Source organism: Pelmatolapia mariae, linkage group LG13 (genome assembly GCF_036321145.2).
Source record: "Pelmatolapia mariae isolate MD_Pm_ZW linkage group LG13, Pm_UMD_F_2, whole genome shotgun sequence".
NCBI lineage: Eukaryota > Metazoa > Chordata > Actinopteri > Cichliformes > Cichlidae > Pelmatolapia > Pelmatolapia mariae.
In genome coordinates this window covers 15,336,203-15,353,175 of record NC_086238.1, presented here as the reverse complement: position 1 = coordinate 15,353,175, position 16,973 = coordinate 15,336,203, and the positions used below count along the sequence as shown (strand labels likewise).

Genomic DNA, 16,973 nt, shown 5'->3' with positions numbered 1-16,973 from the left:
GCCTTTATGCCTCACCGTCAGGTGACCCGAAACAAACATGTGACTCTGAGGCCATCATGGCATTCTTTTTTTTTTCTTTTTTTTTTTCTTAATTCAAACACACTTAGAGGAACCAAAACTTTTGACTAAATACATTTCTAAAGTAGTTGTAATATCTGTACCGATATCTAGGGGAAATGCATGGCTTCCAAAGTGAGGCCGCGACTCTATGGTGGGCCTAGAAAGTAGTCCATAATTTTTAGATTAACCTCCTAAGACCCGAACTCTTTCATGGCATGCATATTTAATTTCTCTTTGAAATTATATATTATTATCATATTGGGTCCCGATGAATGTAAAAACAAAGAATTACCAGTTTTGGGGGGTTTTTTTTACCTGATTTTTGTTTCTAAGAAAAATGAGGGCCACATATGAGGATATTCGTTTAAAATTTAGATCGAACAGTAGCAGTATAATGTCCTCATAAGTGGATATCAGGCCCTTGTAGAGCAAAATTTAGTATTTTGGTCTAAATAACCCAAAATGTGATGTCCACATATGTGGACGCCAGGTCCTAGGAGGTTAATAAGGAATTTGAAGTTAAAATTTAATCAAATAAATACATTTTGTTATGGACGAGTAATCATAATGTATGCATTTAAATATATAGATCTCTCTCTCTCTCTCTATCTATCTATACTATTTTCCTTGCTGTCATTACATAGTTGTTCTATCAGAGTCACTCCCACTGTATTGTTTACAGTGCTTTCAGCAGTGTTTGCAGGACATGCAAGAGAGTACGCATCATAGCGTACTCTCCATAGTCTGTGGTGCATGGTCAATGCAAAAGTTTTTCATTTGAGATTAACAACATCCAACATAACAACCATCCTCTTTGTCATTTTGCTTTTCTGCTATGTTAAAATAAATTATTAAATATTCACGAAATATTTATCAATCTATCTGATTTTATGCTTTTCCAGCCAGTGCTGTTTGCACCTCTGCTTTAACTGTTAACATAGTTAGTTAGACCATCCAAAGGGGCGAGAGTGGACTAGCCTTCAAGCTCAGGTCCTTTACCAAAGGCCTGGGAGCTTGAGGGTCCTGCGCAGTGTCTTAGCTGTTCCTAGGACTGCGGTCTTCTGGACAGAGATCTTGGATGTTGTTCCTGGAATCTGCTGGATCCACTCGCCTAGCTTGGGTGTCACTGCACCAAGCGCTCCGATTACCACTGGGATCACTGTTATCTTCACCCTCTACATCTTCTCAAGTTCTTGTCTTAGCCCTTGGTACTTCTCATGTTCCTTCTTCCTGATGGTGCGCTCATTCTGTATCACTACGGCTATCACTGTGGCCGTCTCCGCTTGTCCACCACTACTATGTCGGGTTGGTTAAGCCATCACCACTTTGTCTGTCTGTAGCTGGAAGTCCCACAGGATCTTGGCTTGGTCATTCTCAACCACCCTAGGGGGTGTGTCCCATTTTGACCTCGGGACTTCCAGGCCATACTTGGCACAGATGTTCCTGTATACAATGCCATGCACTTGGTTATGGTGTTCCATGTATGCCCAGCCTGCTAGAATATTGCACCCTGTTGTTATGTGCTAGTACTTTTTTAAACTAGTATTTTTGAATGATCAAGGTGATTCCAAGAAAGAGTTATTAGCTGAAAACGTGGCACATCTCTGCATGGTGTACAGTATGTCCTTAAAAAAATTGAGTAAACTGTACATGCGAAGGTCAAAAGAGGAACTGGCAGGCTGAAAAACATTTCTGCAGCAGGTGAACAGTATCTGACAGTCTTGTCCTTAGGAAACAGAAAAAAAAAGTCCAAGAGAGGGGTACAGCAGTGCGTGTCATGGTTTGGGGTTGCATTTCAGTGAGTCGTGTTGGACATCGTGATGAAATTGATGAAATTATTAACCTAGAAAAGTACCGTCAGATTTTGATTTAGCTTCATATTTCAACAGCTTCATATTTCAACATGGCAAATATTCCAAAGACACTGCGAATGCAGTGAATGCAAAACTGTATGTAAATAAAACAAACAAACAAACAAAAAAAAAACAACAACACATATGCAATGGAACTATAAGTCATGGATATTACACACGAAGCATTAAGGGGTTAAAGAAATTACAAGAAAGCTTTCCTGACACAGATCAGGCTGTGTTTTAAAGAAAAAAGCTGTTAATTCGACAGACTGACCTTTCAAGCTTGTTAGAATAAATCACTGCACCCATTTCTTATTTTCCATGCAAAATGTAAAGAAATGAAGAGTGGCTCAAGACTTTTGCACAGACATCAGTTAAATTGGCTGGTTGTGTTGGTAATAACCTGGTTAATTCAATGTTGTCTTACACAACACAAAATAAATACCATGAGTGTGTACTTATGCTATAAGTGAGATTTAGGCAACAAATACTGCTCAACAAGGAACCAAGAAAGTCCAGAGAAAACGCAGAAGCAACAACAAGCAGCTTTTTCCCCAGAGACAGTTGATCGAGTTTTAATGGCTTAAAAAAAAAAGTTAAACTGCATAAACCACACCTACAATGAAAGAAGAACTGAAATTTCCATCACGTGACTAACCATCATGTGAAGCAGTGTCTCAAATGCTTGACGAAGGAAAAGTGCAAAATGGATAGAAAAAAGTATTTTATTATGACATATGATATTACATCCAAGTCGATGCATGCAGCTAATGAAAAAGGTGAAAGAAGGAAGTGTCACATGATTCATCTTCTGCATGTGATCTGTTGGAACCTGCGAAAGACAGAGAACAAACATTATGTAGGGCTAAAAGTTACAGCAGAGTCAGCATGAACCTGAGATAAACGACACACTTAAAAATGTGCAGTGAGAGAATACTGAGCATACTAACAATATCAATATTTGAACTCTAAAAATCCACCAGTGATGCAGCATTTTTTCCATTAATAACATTTTTAACTCTTCCCCCCACAAAAGACTGACTTTGTGTTTGTCTACTGCGTGTTTAAACAATGTGAGCAAGTCCACCACGTGTTATACTTTTTGTACATGTTCAGAAATATTGTCACTGATCAAGAAAAGCCGCTCATGGAATTCTTTATAAGTTACATGTGATCATGTATAGATTTCTATTCCTGTGGCTTCTGTTAGTGCAGTTCAAGTTCACTCATGTGAGCCTGCGGTGAAGGTTTTTTTCCCATAAGATTTCTGTTTTACTGTCAATCAGCAAGTCAGTTAGTTTTTCCTTTTAACATCAGTAGTATTTCATTGAGAAATACTAAGAAATACTTTAGTCTTGAGCAATCAGAAATATTCAAAAGAGAAAAAAGGCGAGTCTTTTGACAGTTGAGCAGCATGCAATATTTGTGAAAAGAACTAAACCTTTTAAGTGTATTTGCGTGCCACATTAAAGTCAGATTTTAAACTTCTTTTAACAATGTTAAAATCAAAACAATATTAACAAATGCAGTAATTCGTCCATCTATCCAACCATTTTCTTTCACTTATCCACTTATGTATCTTCTTGGAAGGTTTTCTGACAGTATTGCATCTCCTGGATGAGGTAGATTTGGTGTGTGTGTTTAAGTGTGGTAGTGTAGCAGTGAGTGTGTGTCTGTAAAAAAGCATGTGATGGCTGCAATGAAGAAAAGCGAGCTAATCGGGATTCTCTGAACTGAGGTTTGGCCTGTTATTTGATGCGATGTTTCCTGCTGCAAAAAAGATGTTCTGATAGCATGGACGTAAATAATTAATGTTAATTACTAATGTTAGAATAATTCAGGGGCCAGCCAAACAGCACTGGGTAACTGGTTCAAGTTTTATTGGTCCAAGAATGTTTTTTACTACCCTACACACACACACAAAATCATAATTCTGCTTTATATTTTAAAACATTAATAGAATGTAAATAAATAATTAAATAATTTCAATCTGCAAAATAATGTTACTAAAGCTTTGAAGTAAATAGGGTGAAGTACACCCCATGCCCCCCCTTTAGACTCACCCCTGCTTACTGTTGGCATCAGTGTGACAGAAAGGATGGCTGTCGTCAACCTCCATTAGGCTGTCTTATTTAAACATTGTATGAGACTAAGTTAACAGTTCAGCTGCATAAATATGCTTTTATTGTAATTTCTATAGCTTTATTGTAGATGTGTTGCTGTGTTAAGCAAACTGCGGTGGATGGGAGCAGCTAGAAAGTTCACTTTTCTTCCTGTTTGCACTTGTTGCTCAACTGTTTTGATGAAGGACAGTTTTTCCCAGTAAAGGCCTTTGTGGTGACTACAGGAACAAGCACTGCTGTTTTGAACGCTCGAAACATGTTTTCATTCACGCCACCTAATCTCACCATCTTTGTAACAGCTCCGCCCCGTGGCTTTTGTCTGTCTTATTTTAAAAGATATTTTAAGTCTTTTTTTAATAACTGAGAGCTGCATGGGTTTAATATTGTCGTTCTTTTTATTCACACATGTGATCCTAGATATGTTTCTAATGCAGGACTGTTTTTGAATCACAAATGTGGGAGAAACACCTCTTCTTACATGGATTAAATGAAGCATCGGAGAAAAGAACTTCTCCTGGGGAAGTTTTTTAATGGAATTATCTGAGTTACAGCCCTAGTGAATATTAAAGTGTTGTGACAGGAGCAATTATTCACCTCTGTTAGCTGAAGGGAAGTGCTCACCTTTAATGACAACTAAGAGCTAATCAGCACGGGAAGTGTACTTATTTCCTCCTAAATGTATCAGAGAACGCAAACAATAGCGTCTTTTGTTCTCTACAGTTTAAACAAAAGCATTCTGAAATAAAACAACACAGGTCTCTGGTAAGTAACCACCACTGTCGATCAACACAACTACTGACGCATACTATTGTACTCATATTAGAGCACCACAACGACTGTATTAAAAGGTCAGTTCAGACTTAATAGTAAAATCCCCTACTCCCAGTTCCTGTTGATTATAGCATTTTAACTAACAGTTTAATTAATCACTTCATAGCGAAAGAATACAGACACTTATTATTACAGGCTGAAAGATTTATCAGTCAACTGTAATTATCAGGCATTATTGTCCTATCACACATATTTCTGTTGGAATATATGTAATGAAGACACGAGGGAGCTCAATATTTTTACTTTAATGGTTTTCTGGAAAGATTCAATCATTTAAATCCTGATTAAATTGCTTCAACAATGACACCTTCAGGCAAGGCAAGAGATTGACAGGGCTGTGACTGTAAGTGTAGGGGGTAGATGAGGAGGACAGCACAAACTCAGGGCAGGACCTCTTATTAGAGCTTAATACACATCTATGTTTGTTTGGAGGATCTCATGTGGATCTGCTGTTGTTGCAGACATCCAAAATGATCCTCCCTTACAAATCAGCAAGCAAAAGAAATAAATACAGAAACTGTGTTTGTGCAAATGAATCTTATACGAACCGAATGTATGAACTTGTAGTAAAGTAATACACTCACATATTACAGGGATGGTGACTAATGAACTGATCATTTATTTAGAGGATAATCTTTGTGTTTGGCTACCTCATGTGTGATGGTCATCTCCACAAACACACAACTGAAATACTCTAGTAATATTCATTCACATTTTTACACTCCTGCCCCATTTTCACAATAGGTTAGTTTGCAGTCACAAAAGCTATAAAGCAAACAACTGGTTTAATGAATTTGGTTAATTTGTTTTAATGCATTATCACACTATATCATATTCCTTTCTGGTATGAGCAAGCGAGGAGGCTGAGGGTGATGCTGGTTTAGGTACAGAGTCCAACCAAATGGACTTAACCATCTCTTGTAACCACATGGAGGAGTTTGTTTTTTTTATTATTATCCCTGTGCAGCAATGATGCACAGAAAAGAAGGTCAGACACCAACTAGGGAGAATCAGAAGGACAAATGGAACAATATTGTCATCCCTTATGTAGCAGGTTTACCAGAGAAACTCAGGAGAGTCTTCTCCAAGCACGAGATCCCAGTGCACTTCAGACCCAGCCATACACTCAGACAAAAACTGGTTCATCCCAAAGACAAAACTACCAAACAGAAACTTAACAACGTGGTGTATGCTGTACAGTGTAGCGAGGAATGGTCAGACCTCTACATTGGAAAAACCAAACAACCACTTTATAAAAGCATGGCACAACATAGAAGAGCCACCTCAACAGGACAAGACTCAGCATTTCATCTGCATCCAAATGACAAAGATCACTCTTTTTGGACAGAAAAGACAGATGGTTTGAAAGAGGAGTGAAAGAAGCCATCTATGTCCACTGTAAACATGAGTGGGGCTTACAAAACCAACTGTCTGCCATCTATAATCCAGTTTTGAGGTTGGTATGTCTGTGAAGGTTCTCAGTCATCCAGGTTATGGTAGTCTAAGGAGCTTGGAAAGAAAAGTGCCTGGACTTCTTAAAGTTGCTTGAAGACGTTTCACCTCTCATTCAAGAAGCTTCTTCAGTTCTAATGTCAAATGGTGGTGAGTCCCATATTTAAGTCCTATGGGAGTGTCCCCCTAATGTCCACTGTGAACGACCCTCTGTGAACAGAGGCCATGGCATCTCAGAGGCCATCTCAGAACTGGATGGCAACTGTCTGCCATCCAGTTTTGAGATCCCTTCCCAGACGCCTTAAAGCCCACTCACATCCTGGGCCTTTTGACCTCAGAAAAATCACATGATAGGGTGAAACCTTGGCTGATTGTGACCTACACCCGTTTTCACACCTTGGCTCGTGTGATTAGGTAGAGGATCGTTAGGGGGTCCATGACACTCTTGGGGACACTCCCATAGGGCTTAAGACTCTCCACCAATTGCGCTTAGAATTGAAGAAGCTTCTCAGACAGGGGGTGAAACATCTTCAAGAAAACTTAAAGAAGTCCAGACGGATGACTGAGCACCTTCACAGACATATTGTCCGTTTGTTTTTTTTTCTTATGTGTTTAAAATGCTTTAAATCAGTTACTAGAGGTTGTATTCAGTTGCTTGTTCCCTCATATCCAGGATCACAAAAGTGACTTTTCCCCTCAAATACACAGCAGTATTCCTTTCTGTCTGGGTTATTTAAAGGTCCAATTCATCATCAGTGCTAAAACACTTTATTACATGCATGAGGTTTGTTCTCCTCCACAGTCCACTCTGTGTGTGTGTGTGTGTGTGTGTGTGTGTGTGTGTGTGTGTGTGTGTGTGTGTGTAGCTATATGAATGCAAATCTGTGTCTTTGCCATTAAAGCCCTGCTATAAACAAAGCAAAAAACAGCAGAGGCCATGATTTTGTTTTTCTAACAGTTGTTTTTCCTCCCTCCTCATACTCCTCTGAAATGGACCCCTTTACAGACGGAGGTAACTTATTTTCTTCAAGAAACCGCTGATAAGCTTTCACTACTGTAAAAACTAACCTTCTCTTTGCTCTCCTTCTTGGGCTGTACATGAACAATAATGGCGAACTCACAAATGCAATAATCTAACTGTAATGGTTGATTTTCTTCAGATTTAACATTTTTCTGACTCTAGACATCGATTGGAGCTCTACATTAACTGCTCAACTGTGCTTCTGATTGCCATTTCTCTAATGGAGTTAAGTGGCCGATAAAGCAGAGTATTTCATATTTTACTACAGCCCCAAAATACACGCATGTAACAGACAGATGTGGTGATAAAACAGCACTTTGTTTCAATCTGAGCACCAGTGATTTTAAACACCTCCGCCATTCATTAAGCCTTACATTTAATCACTTCTGGGGTCCGCAGCAGTTACTGTTGGGGACCTGGGCGTCTTTCTTCAGCACAGTGGGCCTCACAACGTCCACATCACGGTGCAGGTGATCCAGTACGCCAGCGAGCATGCTGGGAGCTGCGTAGAAATCCACCAGAAAGTAAGTCCCTCGGCTGTGCCTCTGGTTGTGTTTAGTCATTCTGTAGGGCAGCTGTCTTTCTCCCAGGTTCTCCAGGTCTCTCACCAAGGCGCCCCGCTCCATCAACGTCTCCACCGTCCTTCGCAGAGCTGCCGCCGTCTCCGGTCGCTGCATCTGTTTCAGGATCAGGGCCAGCTCGTACCGTGGCATGGCTGCAGCGAAGTAATACCCGACTCACACGTTTAATTCAGCTAGAACTGGGCTGTCATTGCCACACTGCTCAGTTGAAAGGCGACATGTTATGACACGAGGGACACGAAAGGTCTTTAGTGATGACGCATAAAGCGTGCGCCTTCGTGGGCAACAAAGCTTACTAAATATAAAAAATAAGTCTTTTTTTTAATGTGGCGTTAAATCTGTAAATAAGTGCATTTCAATAATAAAAAATCGCATCTTATTTAGCATATCCACATATTTTACTCGTATTGTTTTAGGAAATTAGTCACGTGAGAGCATTTATTTGTAAAGTTTTTTAAAGGATTTTTAAAATCACAATTAGTCAGTGGAATTATGTTTTATTTAGTTTTCTGACATTTGGAAACCTCTAGAAACTGGTATTTATTTATTTATTTATTTATTTATTATTATTATTATTATTTTTTTTTACTGAAGCGTCGATACGTCGACACCAAGCGCCCGCTCACAAGCGCCTGATTCCGTCACTTCCTTTTTCAGAAGAACGTGTTGAAGATGGCGGCGGAGAAGTCGGTACCGAGTGATCTTTTCAAATGCGTGTACTCGTTTCTGGTGGAGAACAAGTTCACCAAGGCGGCTCAGGAGTTCTTGAAACAGACTAAAGTGGTGAGTAGCCTACGCTGTGTGGCGGTGTGTGACAGACACGTCCTCTCGCCGGGTACTAGACAGTAGGTCCAGGCGGCACGAGGGGTAAATACGTACAGGTCACCGAGCCGGTGAAGTTAGCACGTGTATCAGCTGCAACCTGCTTTTGAGCTAATTAACGGTCTCAGTGTGTTAAAGTGTAAATACTGCAACGTGTTTATACTTTTTAAATTATGATTTGTGGAGTTTTAGTCACAAATTCAAAGCGCTGCAAGGGAATTATTAACTTACTACTTCACGTGTTTCTCTACAGGCTCCGCAAGATCGGAATGAGGAGAGACTCGTCAATATCTACAACTTCTGGGTGAAGTGAGTTGCTTATTAATATTTTTTTTTATCCGAGAGGGGTTTTTCAAATAAAAATATGAAACACATGACCAAACTGACTCTGTGTCGATAAGTATGTTCCTTTAAAAATGTATTGGTACAATAGAAATTCCACTGCTGCTCTCCTAGTGTCCAAGGGTCTGTTAACACTCGTTGAGTTTGAGGATTATCAGAGAAAAATCTAATACAATATAAACACAACCCTTTTGTTGTTTTACAAATTTGAAGTGCTTTTTGTTTAGACAAATGGGAAATGAAATGGTTCTTATATAGCACTTTACTACTCTACTTGAATTCAAAGCATTTAATTCAACATGCCAAAGAATAGTTTACCATGCAGAGTGGAGGGATTCAACCAGTCTCTCTCTCACTAACTCAGTGGTCAGTTTTTTTGCCCAAGGACACTTTGGTATGCAGGCTAAAGACTAAAGCATTATTATTTGCATATCTTTCTACTCTGGGAAAGGGAGTGCCTTTTATCCCGTTGAAGGTTTTTTTTTTTATGTTAATATAGGGTGGTGTTGCATACTGTGTGTTAATATAATTATGGGCTGTATCATTGAAACTCTATTTTAAATAGATCTCCCGAAGCCAAAAAACGAAAGGTGCCTCCGAACTGGACTGGTCCTTCAGCCAAGAAGGCAAAAGCCAGCACTGAGAGCTCCAGCAGTGAAGAGTCAAGCAGTGAGGATGAAGAGGCTGGCGCAAAACAACCTAAAGCAGCTCCTGCAGGTATAACCTTCATATTTGATATGGATAACTGAAAGGGTTGGCTGAATTCTGCAAGTAATGTGCATTCTGAAATGCTGTGATATTACATTTTTCCTCATTCTACGTTTTAGCAGCCAAAAAGGGGCCTACTAAAGCAGCAGCTACTAAAGCTGCATCCAGCAGCAGTGAAGACTCTAGTGACTCTGAGGAGGACAAAGCTCCTGCAAAGCCTGCTGCAAAGGTAGAAGGAAGCATCAGAATCAGACATTCTCATGATAGCCTGTTATTGCTACATTACCTTGCCTGTTATCCTTTTATTAAAATGTAGTGTCTGTTTGTAGGCACCTGTGAAACAACCTCCTGCTGCTGCAGGTAGCACAAGGAAAAAGGATAGCAGCTCCAGCAGTGAAGAGTCTGACTCTGAGGAAGAACAAACCGCCAAAGCTCCTGCACAAAGTAAGTCTATACTGAGTAATTTGTTTAAGTTAAGATTGGGAAAATCTTGGGTAACTTAATTTACTGTATGCATTTCTGAATAACAGAACCCAAGGCTGGTGCAGTCACAACACCCAAAGCAGCTGTTGCTGCCAAAGGTGGAGCTCAAAAGAAGCAGGAGAGCAGCAGCAGCGAAGACAGCTCCTCAGATTCTGAAGATGAGAAGCCAGCCAAGGTACACAAGACCTTCTGGCTCTGTCTTTATGTTGTTATGTGTTGTTGATTGTCTCACACTCAGCCAAGTGTGGTGTGTAGCGGATAAATGCATGCAGCAGATATTAACAGCACATTTCCATGTGTTGTGTCAGGCTCCAGTCAAACCGGCTCCAGTCAAACCAACCCCAGTAAATAAAGCTGCTGCTGAGTCAAGCAGTGAAGACTCTTCATCAGAGGATGAGGCTCCTCCCAGCAAAAAACCCAAAGCAGGTGTGTTTTCATGCTGTCTTACAACTATACAAGCTGCATAGTAACAAAAGTCTGGTTTGGAAAGATGTGAGGCACACTTGCATCAGCGACAAACCTGGGAAGTGAATCCCAATCAAGTCTTTTTAACCTATTACTGATGTGCGTAAGTTCAACAGCTATATGAAAAAATAAGTGAGATTGAGTTCACATTAATTACAACAGTCCAGTTTTGTCCATATCATGATCATAACACCAGTCTGCTCTGACTGAATTATACCGAGAGCTGTTCCCTTGGTCATCTCTGGAATGATCTGTGATTAAAATATATTTGTATTTGTTTTTAATGCTGACAATCTACATTTGTCCTTCTAGGAGCATATAGTGCTGTACCACCTCCTGCTTCAATCCAGAAAGCTCCTGCTGCACCAGCAGCAAGCAGGGCCAAGGACAGCGACTCTTCAGACAGCAGTGATGACAGCAGTGATGATGACAAAAAGGTGGCAGGTAAGTGGGTTCCTTTTTTTTTTTTTTTTTTTTTTTTTTTTTCACCATGACTTCTTGGTGTTTATTGTTGGATGTCTAACAGCATTTTAACTTGCACACCAAAACAAGCCCCTGTAAAGTCACCTGCAGCCAAACCTGGAGCGTCCAAACCCACTGCAAAGAAGCAGGAGTCCAGCTCAGAGAGCTCTGGTATGGATCACGAACGTCACTCGCTCATTTCCCATCTTAAAATGATGATCAGTTTGTGACAGTGAATGTTTGTAAATGTCTCTCATCTTTCTAGATTCCAGCTCAGAAGAGGAGACGGCCAAGAAGCCTGCAGGTAAAGCAGCCCCAGTCAAACCTTCTCCAGCTAAAGAGGTGAAGAAACCTGCAACAAAGGTGACTCCTGCTAAAGCGGCTCCAGCTAAGTCAGCTAAAGACGAATCCTCTGAGGAGGACTCCAGTTCAGAGGAGGAGGAGGCAGCAAAGAAACCCCCAGCTAAAGCTGCACCTGCCAAGACTACTCCAGCTCAGAAAGACGAGTCCTCGAGCTCAGGTAGGAGATGCACATTTTGGGTATTTGAGCATCAGAAGTTGTTAAATATGACCTAATATAATTTCTGTTATTAACCCTACATTGTTTGCAAACCTTCATGACAGCATTGATCTTGCTTTCCAGATTCAGATAGCAGCTCTGAAGATGAGGCCCCAGCAAAGCCTTCCACAAAAACTGCAACCCCATCCGCAGCTTCTGGAGCATCTAAGCCCCAAGCCAAGGCAGCAGAGACCAGCTCTGATTCGGAGGACTCCTCTGAGGATGAGGAAGAGCCAGTGAAAGCAAAGCCTGCTAAAGCGGCTACACCAACTTCAAAGCCTGCTAAAGCGGCTACACCAACTTCAAAGCCTGCAGCAAAGCCCCCTGCAGCAGCAGAGAGCAGTTCAGAGTCTGACTCTTCGTCTGAAGATGAAGAAGAGCCTGCTAAGACTAAACCAGCAGCAGCTAAGCCAGGTTCAAAGAGTTCCACCCCTGCAGCTAAGCCTGCTGCTGCAGCAGAAAGCAGCTCTGACTCCGACTCCTCATCAGAAGATGAAGAACCGGCCAAGGCCAAGCCAACAGCAGCTAAGCCTGCAACACCAGCTTCAAAGAAGGCTACTCCGGTAGCAAAGGCTACTCCTGCAGCAGAGAGCAGCTCCGACTCCGATTCCTCCTCTGAAGATGAAGAGCAGCCAGCCAAGGCTAAACCTGCAGCAGCTAAAGCTGCTACTCCAGCCTCAAAGCCTGCTACACCTGCAGGAAAGGCTGCTACACCTGCAGGAAAGGCTGCTACACCTGCAGGAAAGGCTGCTAAACCTGCAGGAAAGCCTGCCCCGGAAGAGAGTAGCTCAGAGTCCTCTTCTGAGGATGATGAAGAGCCAGCTAAGACCAAGCCAGCAGCAGCTAAGCCTGCTACGCCCGCTTCAAAGCCCACTACTCCTGCAGCTAAGACTGCTGCTGCAGAAGAAAGCAGCTCTGACTCTGACAGCTCAGACTCAGAGGATGAGGCAGCTAAGAAACAAGCTCCAGCTGCAGCCAAGAAGGCCGCCCCTGCAGCTGCGAGAACAATAAAGGCAGCACCTGCAGTCAAAAAGGCAAAAAAAGCAGAGGAGAGCAGCTCTGATTCCTCAGATAGCTCTGATTCAGAGACGGAGACCCCCGTGACTAAGCCTACAGTTGCCAACGGCAAGGCAGCAACTCCCAAGACGGCAGCAGGGTCAGCGAAGGTTGCAGGAAAGCCAGCAGAGTCGTCATCCAGCGACAGCTCTGAGGAGAGTTCATCAGATGAGGCTGAAGCACCACGTAAAGCAGCCACTGCACCCAACACCCCAAAAAACAGTAAGTCTCAAACATGAAATATGAAAAGCATCTGGTCATTAAATGGGAAAAAGAACAATCACTTAACTGTTGGTCCTTAAGTGTTTAATATTTGTGGGAGTGTAATGTTTACTAAGTATGAGCACCTTTTCATCTGATGCAGGTACTAATGGAAAAAGAAAAAAGGATGAGGAATCATCAGAAAGCGAAGAGGAAGAAACGGATTTAAAAACACCAAAAAATAAGAAGGCCACAACCACACCACAGACTTTCCCTAAAGCCAATAAGAAGGTAAGACTTGCACAAAGCTAGAATTGAATTAAAGTGAATTGAAATAAGCTGACTGAAACATTTTGTTTCTTTCCAGTCTACCAACGTACCCTTCCGTAGAATAAAAGAGGACGAAGTAAATGTGGACCCGCGCCTTGCAGACAATTCGTTTGATGCAAAGGTGAATTATTTAATCATAATAATCATTCTTACAGGATTACTGAGCATTATAGTTGTTGAGGTGGCAGATAAGCAATCTTTTTTTTTTCTCTCTTTATAATGTTATATTTCAGATGGGAGCCAATGGAGACTGGGGCCAGAAAGCTAACGATGTGCTCAGGTTCACAAAAGGCAAATCATTCCGCCACGAAAAGACAAAGAAGAAAAGAGGAAGCTACCGCGGGGGAGCCATCTCCACTTCAGTCAACTCCATTAAGTTTGACAGCGACTGAGAAAGTCCACAATCTCCCATTTCAACTGTACTGTACCGGACAGATCAGGAATACAAGTTGTCTGCTCAAACCACCCTCCTGTAAACAGTCTCTCCAGCAGTAGCAGCAGCACACTAACAGAAAATGGTCCATCACACTGAACTGGCCCTTTGATTCAACTTTGCTTTAGTCTGTAATGGAGATTACATTTAGCAGACCTGTGGCAGCAGAGAAATGTGCTCCCAACTGTGACATTACTTATAGCCACTAGGTGGCTGCAGCCACTGGCTAATGGAGAAAATGTTTGGCTCTTTCTGCTTGTTTTTCACAACCTTCTTTCTTCTTAAATGATGAATGTTTGTAACATTAATCAATCTTCTTGTCTAGGTATGATCGAAAGCAACCCATCTATACGTGTTCTTCATTTTGGGTTAAAATGTGTTTTTTGTTTAATAGACTACATGGATTCTTGATGTTCTTTTTTTTGTTTGTGGTTTTTTTTTTTTTGGTCCACATTTAAATGTGACGAATTTTGGGGCTTTTTCTTAACATCACAAGAAAACCTGTCAAGTAGAAATTTTATACTGTATTTATTATGTTTTATTCCACTTCAATCTTTAAGGGCCTCTCAAGGTCTTTTCTCTGTTCAAGGATTTTTTTCTTTGGATCCGTTCCCTCTGTTAGATGTCCTTTCAGTCCCTCCCTGTACTGTTCAGTGGTATTAAGTATGTAATTCGAACATAAAGCCATGCTTGTTTCAGTTATTTGATTATCGTATGAGATCCTGTGTACCACTGTCTTTTTCTTTTCTTTTTTTTTTTTAACACCTCAATCTGTAAATAAAGACCAAACAATATACTGGTGATGATTTCATGGACAGTTCACTCACTCTGTTTGCTCAGCTGACAGTTTTACATGTGCACAATTGGAGAGGAACTCCAATTTTTAGTATCTGCACATACCAAATTGTTGCGTGTGTGCTGATATTGTTGTTGGCAAAGTAACAGTCTAGAAAGTACATATTTTTAAACTTTGTTAACCCTTTAAACCCTGAACTGTGGAATAACAGCCAGAAAAAATCTATTTTCTTTTTAAATGGAGTGCTTATTAAACCTTCAAATGAAATAAATTAATTTGCATATATGTTTACATTTGTATCATATTTGCTACATCAGGCTTTATTTTTTGCAACTTATTCTTTAGAAATGTACTTTGCAATTACCACTAGGTGGCAGTGGAGTAGCACTGCCCTCAGCATGACGTTTAGTCAACGTATGTAAACTGTCACCCGATTCCTCGGGTCCAGACAGCTCATTTCCTGTTTGGTTTTTTCATCTGTTGAACACAGATGCATAAGTCTGTCATCTCAAATGATCTGAGGCCTGTTAGATCACCATGTACAGCTAAAGGGATATTCCAGCAATTTAGCACCACTCTGAAAACAGAGATAAAGACTCAGTTCTACACATCATGTACTGTCCGTTCTTAGATATCAGGTTTTATACCAGATGATCAGGGATTTTTTTCTTAATTAAAAAAAAAAGACCAGTGGAGATGTTTGGGTTTTTTGTGTGTTTATTTATTTTTTTCCTTTCTTTTTTAACCACTTATCTAGATTGTACGCAAGGGTGGGGACAAGCCTATCCCAGCTGTCATAAAGTGAAAAGGTGCGCACTACACCCAGGACAGGTCACCAGTGTCACAGTGCTTTGGGAGGAAACCAGAACAGGCACAAACTCCACACAGAGAAGCTCGAAACTACCAGGTTTGAACCAGAAAATTCCTTGCTGTGAGGCTAACCACTGCTCCACTGCACCAACTAAATTTTCCCTGATAGGGTAGCATGAATAAGTTCAGTATTACTGTACTTCACCTGGGTTGGTATCCATGAAAAATTCTCAACTGAAATGTTTATCAATATATTTTTATAATGTAATCACATTTTCCTGTTAAAGAAACTCAGACATGACCTCACCTGCATACAAGCAGGTTTCCCTCTGGGACATTAAACTATACATTTATCTGTATTTTACAGTGAACTTTACATGATCAGCTGAGTGGCAGTGTTGGCAGTAAAAACCTGGTGGTTCTTGACAGCAGTGGCTGTAAAAATTTTCTGGTTTGCATCAGAAAATGACTGAATATTTAATCTTTCCCCGTAAAACTCTACAAACAGCCTTTGGTGAAAAGTGGATTAATCGCAGTGGATTGTATTGGCAGATATTACTCTAGTCAGTGACTGTTTAAATTATTTTTACATTTTATCCTCTTAACTCCTTATGCTCAAGTGGGAAAAGTGATTGCGAGACTAAATAATTTGCACGCAATAAAAAGCCGACTAGCTGATCTCTTATTCTTATTGCAGAGTATATTTTTTCATTAACTCATAATAATATCTGGCAGATAGGAAACCGCATATGACCAAATGAATAATATACTCTCTGGTTTCAGTGCAAAAAGCTTCAGGCTTAGACTGAATGAACAGTGCACACCCCGTGCATACAGCTCATATGTACGCACAAGGAGGAAATACTACATGAACTCAATGCACAAAAAGAGCTGTTGACTTATGATCGAGGTCTGCAGTCACTCCAAATATAGCCTCCTTTGCAAGCCTGGCAACAGCTAACCACTGAGCAATGCTCCAGCGCTCATCAAGCAGAGAAATCTGACAGAGCGTGCTTGCTCGAGGTTTTACATGGATGAACTGTTGAGAAGTGGTTACTGTAGAACGGTTACTGGGCAGTTTTTGAGCACGGATGTAGCTGCTGTTGCACTTGGAGGTTCTGTGCAGCAGCAGTGGGTCAGGAGGTCCTTCAGGGAGTTTTAGAAAGTAAAAGGAAATAGTGTTTTGCTTTGCAGGTTTTAAAGCTCATCATTTGTTGATTTGGGATAAGTGCTTTGAAATTGAATAATTAGGAAAAGGCAGGCCGGCCACAGCTTTTAAAATGTCTTTTTTAGAATTTCAACATTTCTTCGGACTGTTGGGCAAACATGATCTTCAGCTGTAGGGAAATTACCACAGGCCTTTCTTATGGGAAAGGAAGTGCTGTAGAGCAAAACAGCACAGGAGATAGAATCTGAACATTTCTTTTTGGGTCTACTTTGCAAGCCCAACAAATCAATAAATAATTTGATTACATGAAAAAAAAAAGTTTCACAAAGCTGGATATGAGACTCTCCTAGTTAATGTTAAAAGCTGGCATAATGGAGATGCATGACTTTCACTGGACAGCCATTCTATGATTAAAGC

At 40.8% G+C, this 16,973-nt stretch overlaps 2 protein-coding genes across 2 annotated transcripts; one reads left to right on the top strand and one right to left on the bottom strand.

The window, feature by feature from the left end:
* Positions 1-2,624: 2,624 nt before the first annotated feature.
* mrps6 (mitochondrial ribosomal protein S6) lies at positions 2,625-8,170 on the bottom strand. Its single transcript, XM_063491276.1, has 2 exons — positions 7,715-8,170; positions 2,625-2,745 (listed from the first exon to the last, which is right to left on the bottom strand). The coding sequence occupies exon 1, from the start codon at positions 8,051-8,053 to the stop codon at positions 7,721-7,723; it is 333 nt and encodes a 110-aa protein (XP_063347346.1). The 5' UTR covers positions 8,054-8,170; the 3' UTR covers positions 2,625-2,745; positions 7,715-7,720.
* A 417-nt stretch (positions 8,171-8,587) lies between these two features.
* On the top strand, positions 8,588-14,576 carry nolc1 (nucleolar and coiled-body phosphoprotein 1). The gene is made up of 14 exons (XM_063491249.1): positions 8,588-8,704; positions 8,997-9,052; positions 9,651-9,802; positions 9,913-10,022; positions 10,123-10,237; positions 10,324-10,451; positions 10,585-10,702; positions 11,054-11,185; positions 11,294-11,374; positions 11,469-11,723; positions 11,847-13,040; positions 13,183-13,310; positions 13,387-13,470; positions 13,583-14,576. The coding sequence occupies exons 1-14, from the start codon at positions 8,594-8,596 to the stop codon at positions 13,739-13,741; spliced, it is 2,823 nt and encodes a 940-aa protein (XP_063347319.1). The 5' UTR covers positions 8,588-8,593; the 3' UTR covers positions 13,742-14,576.
* The last annotated feature ends 2,397 nt before the right edge of the window (positions 14,577-16,973 follow it).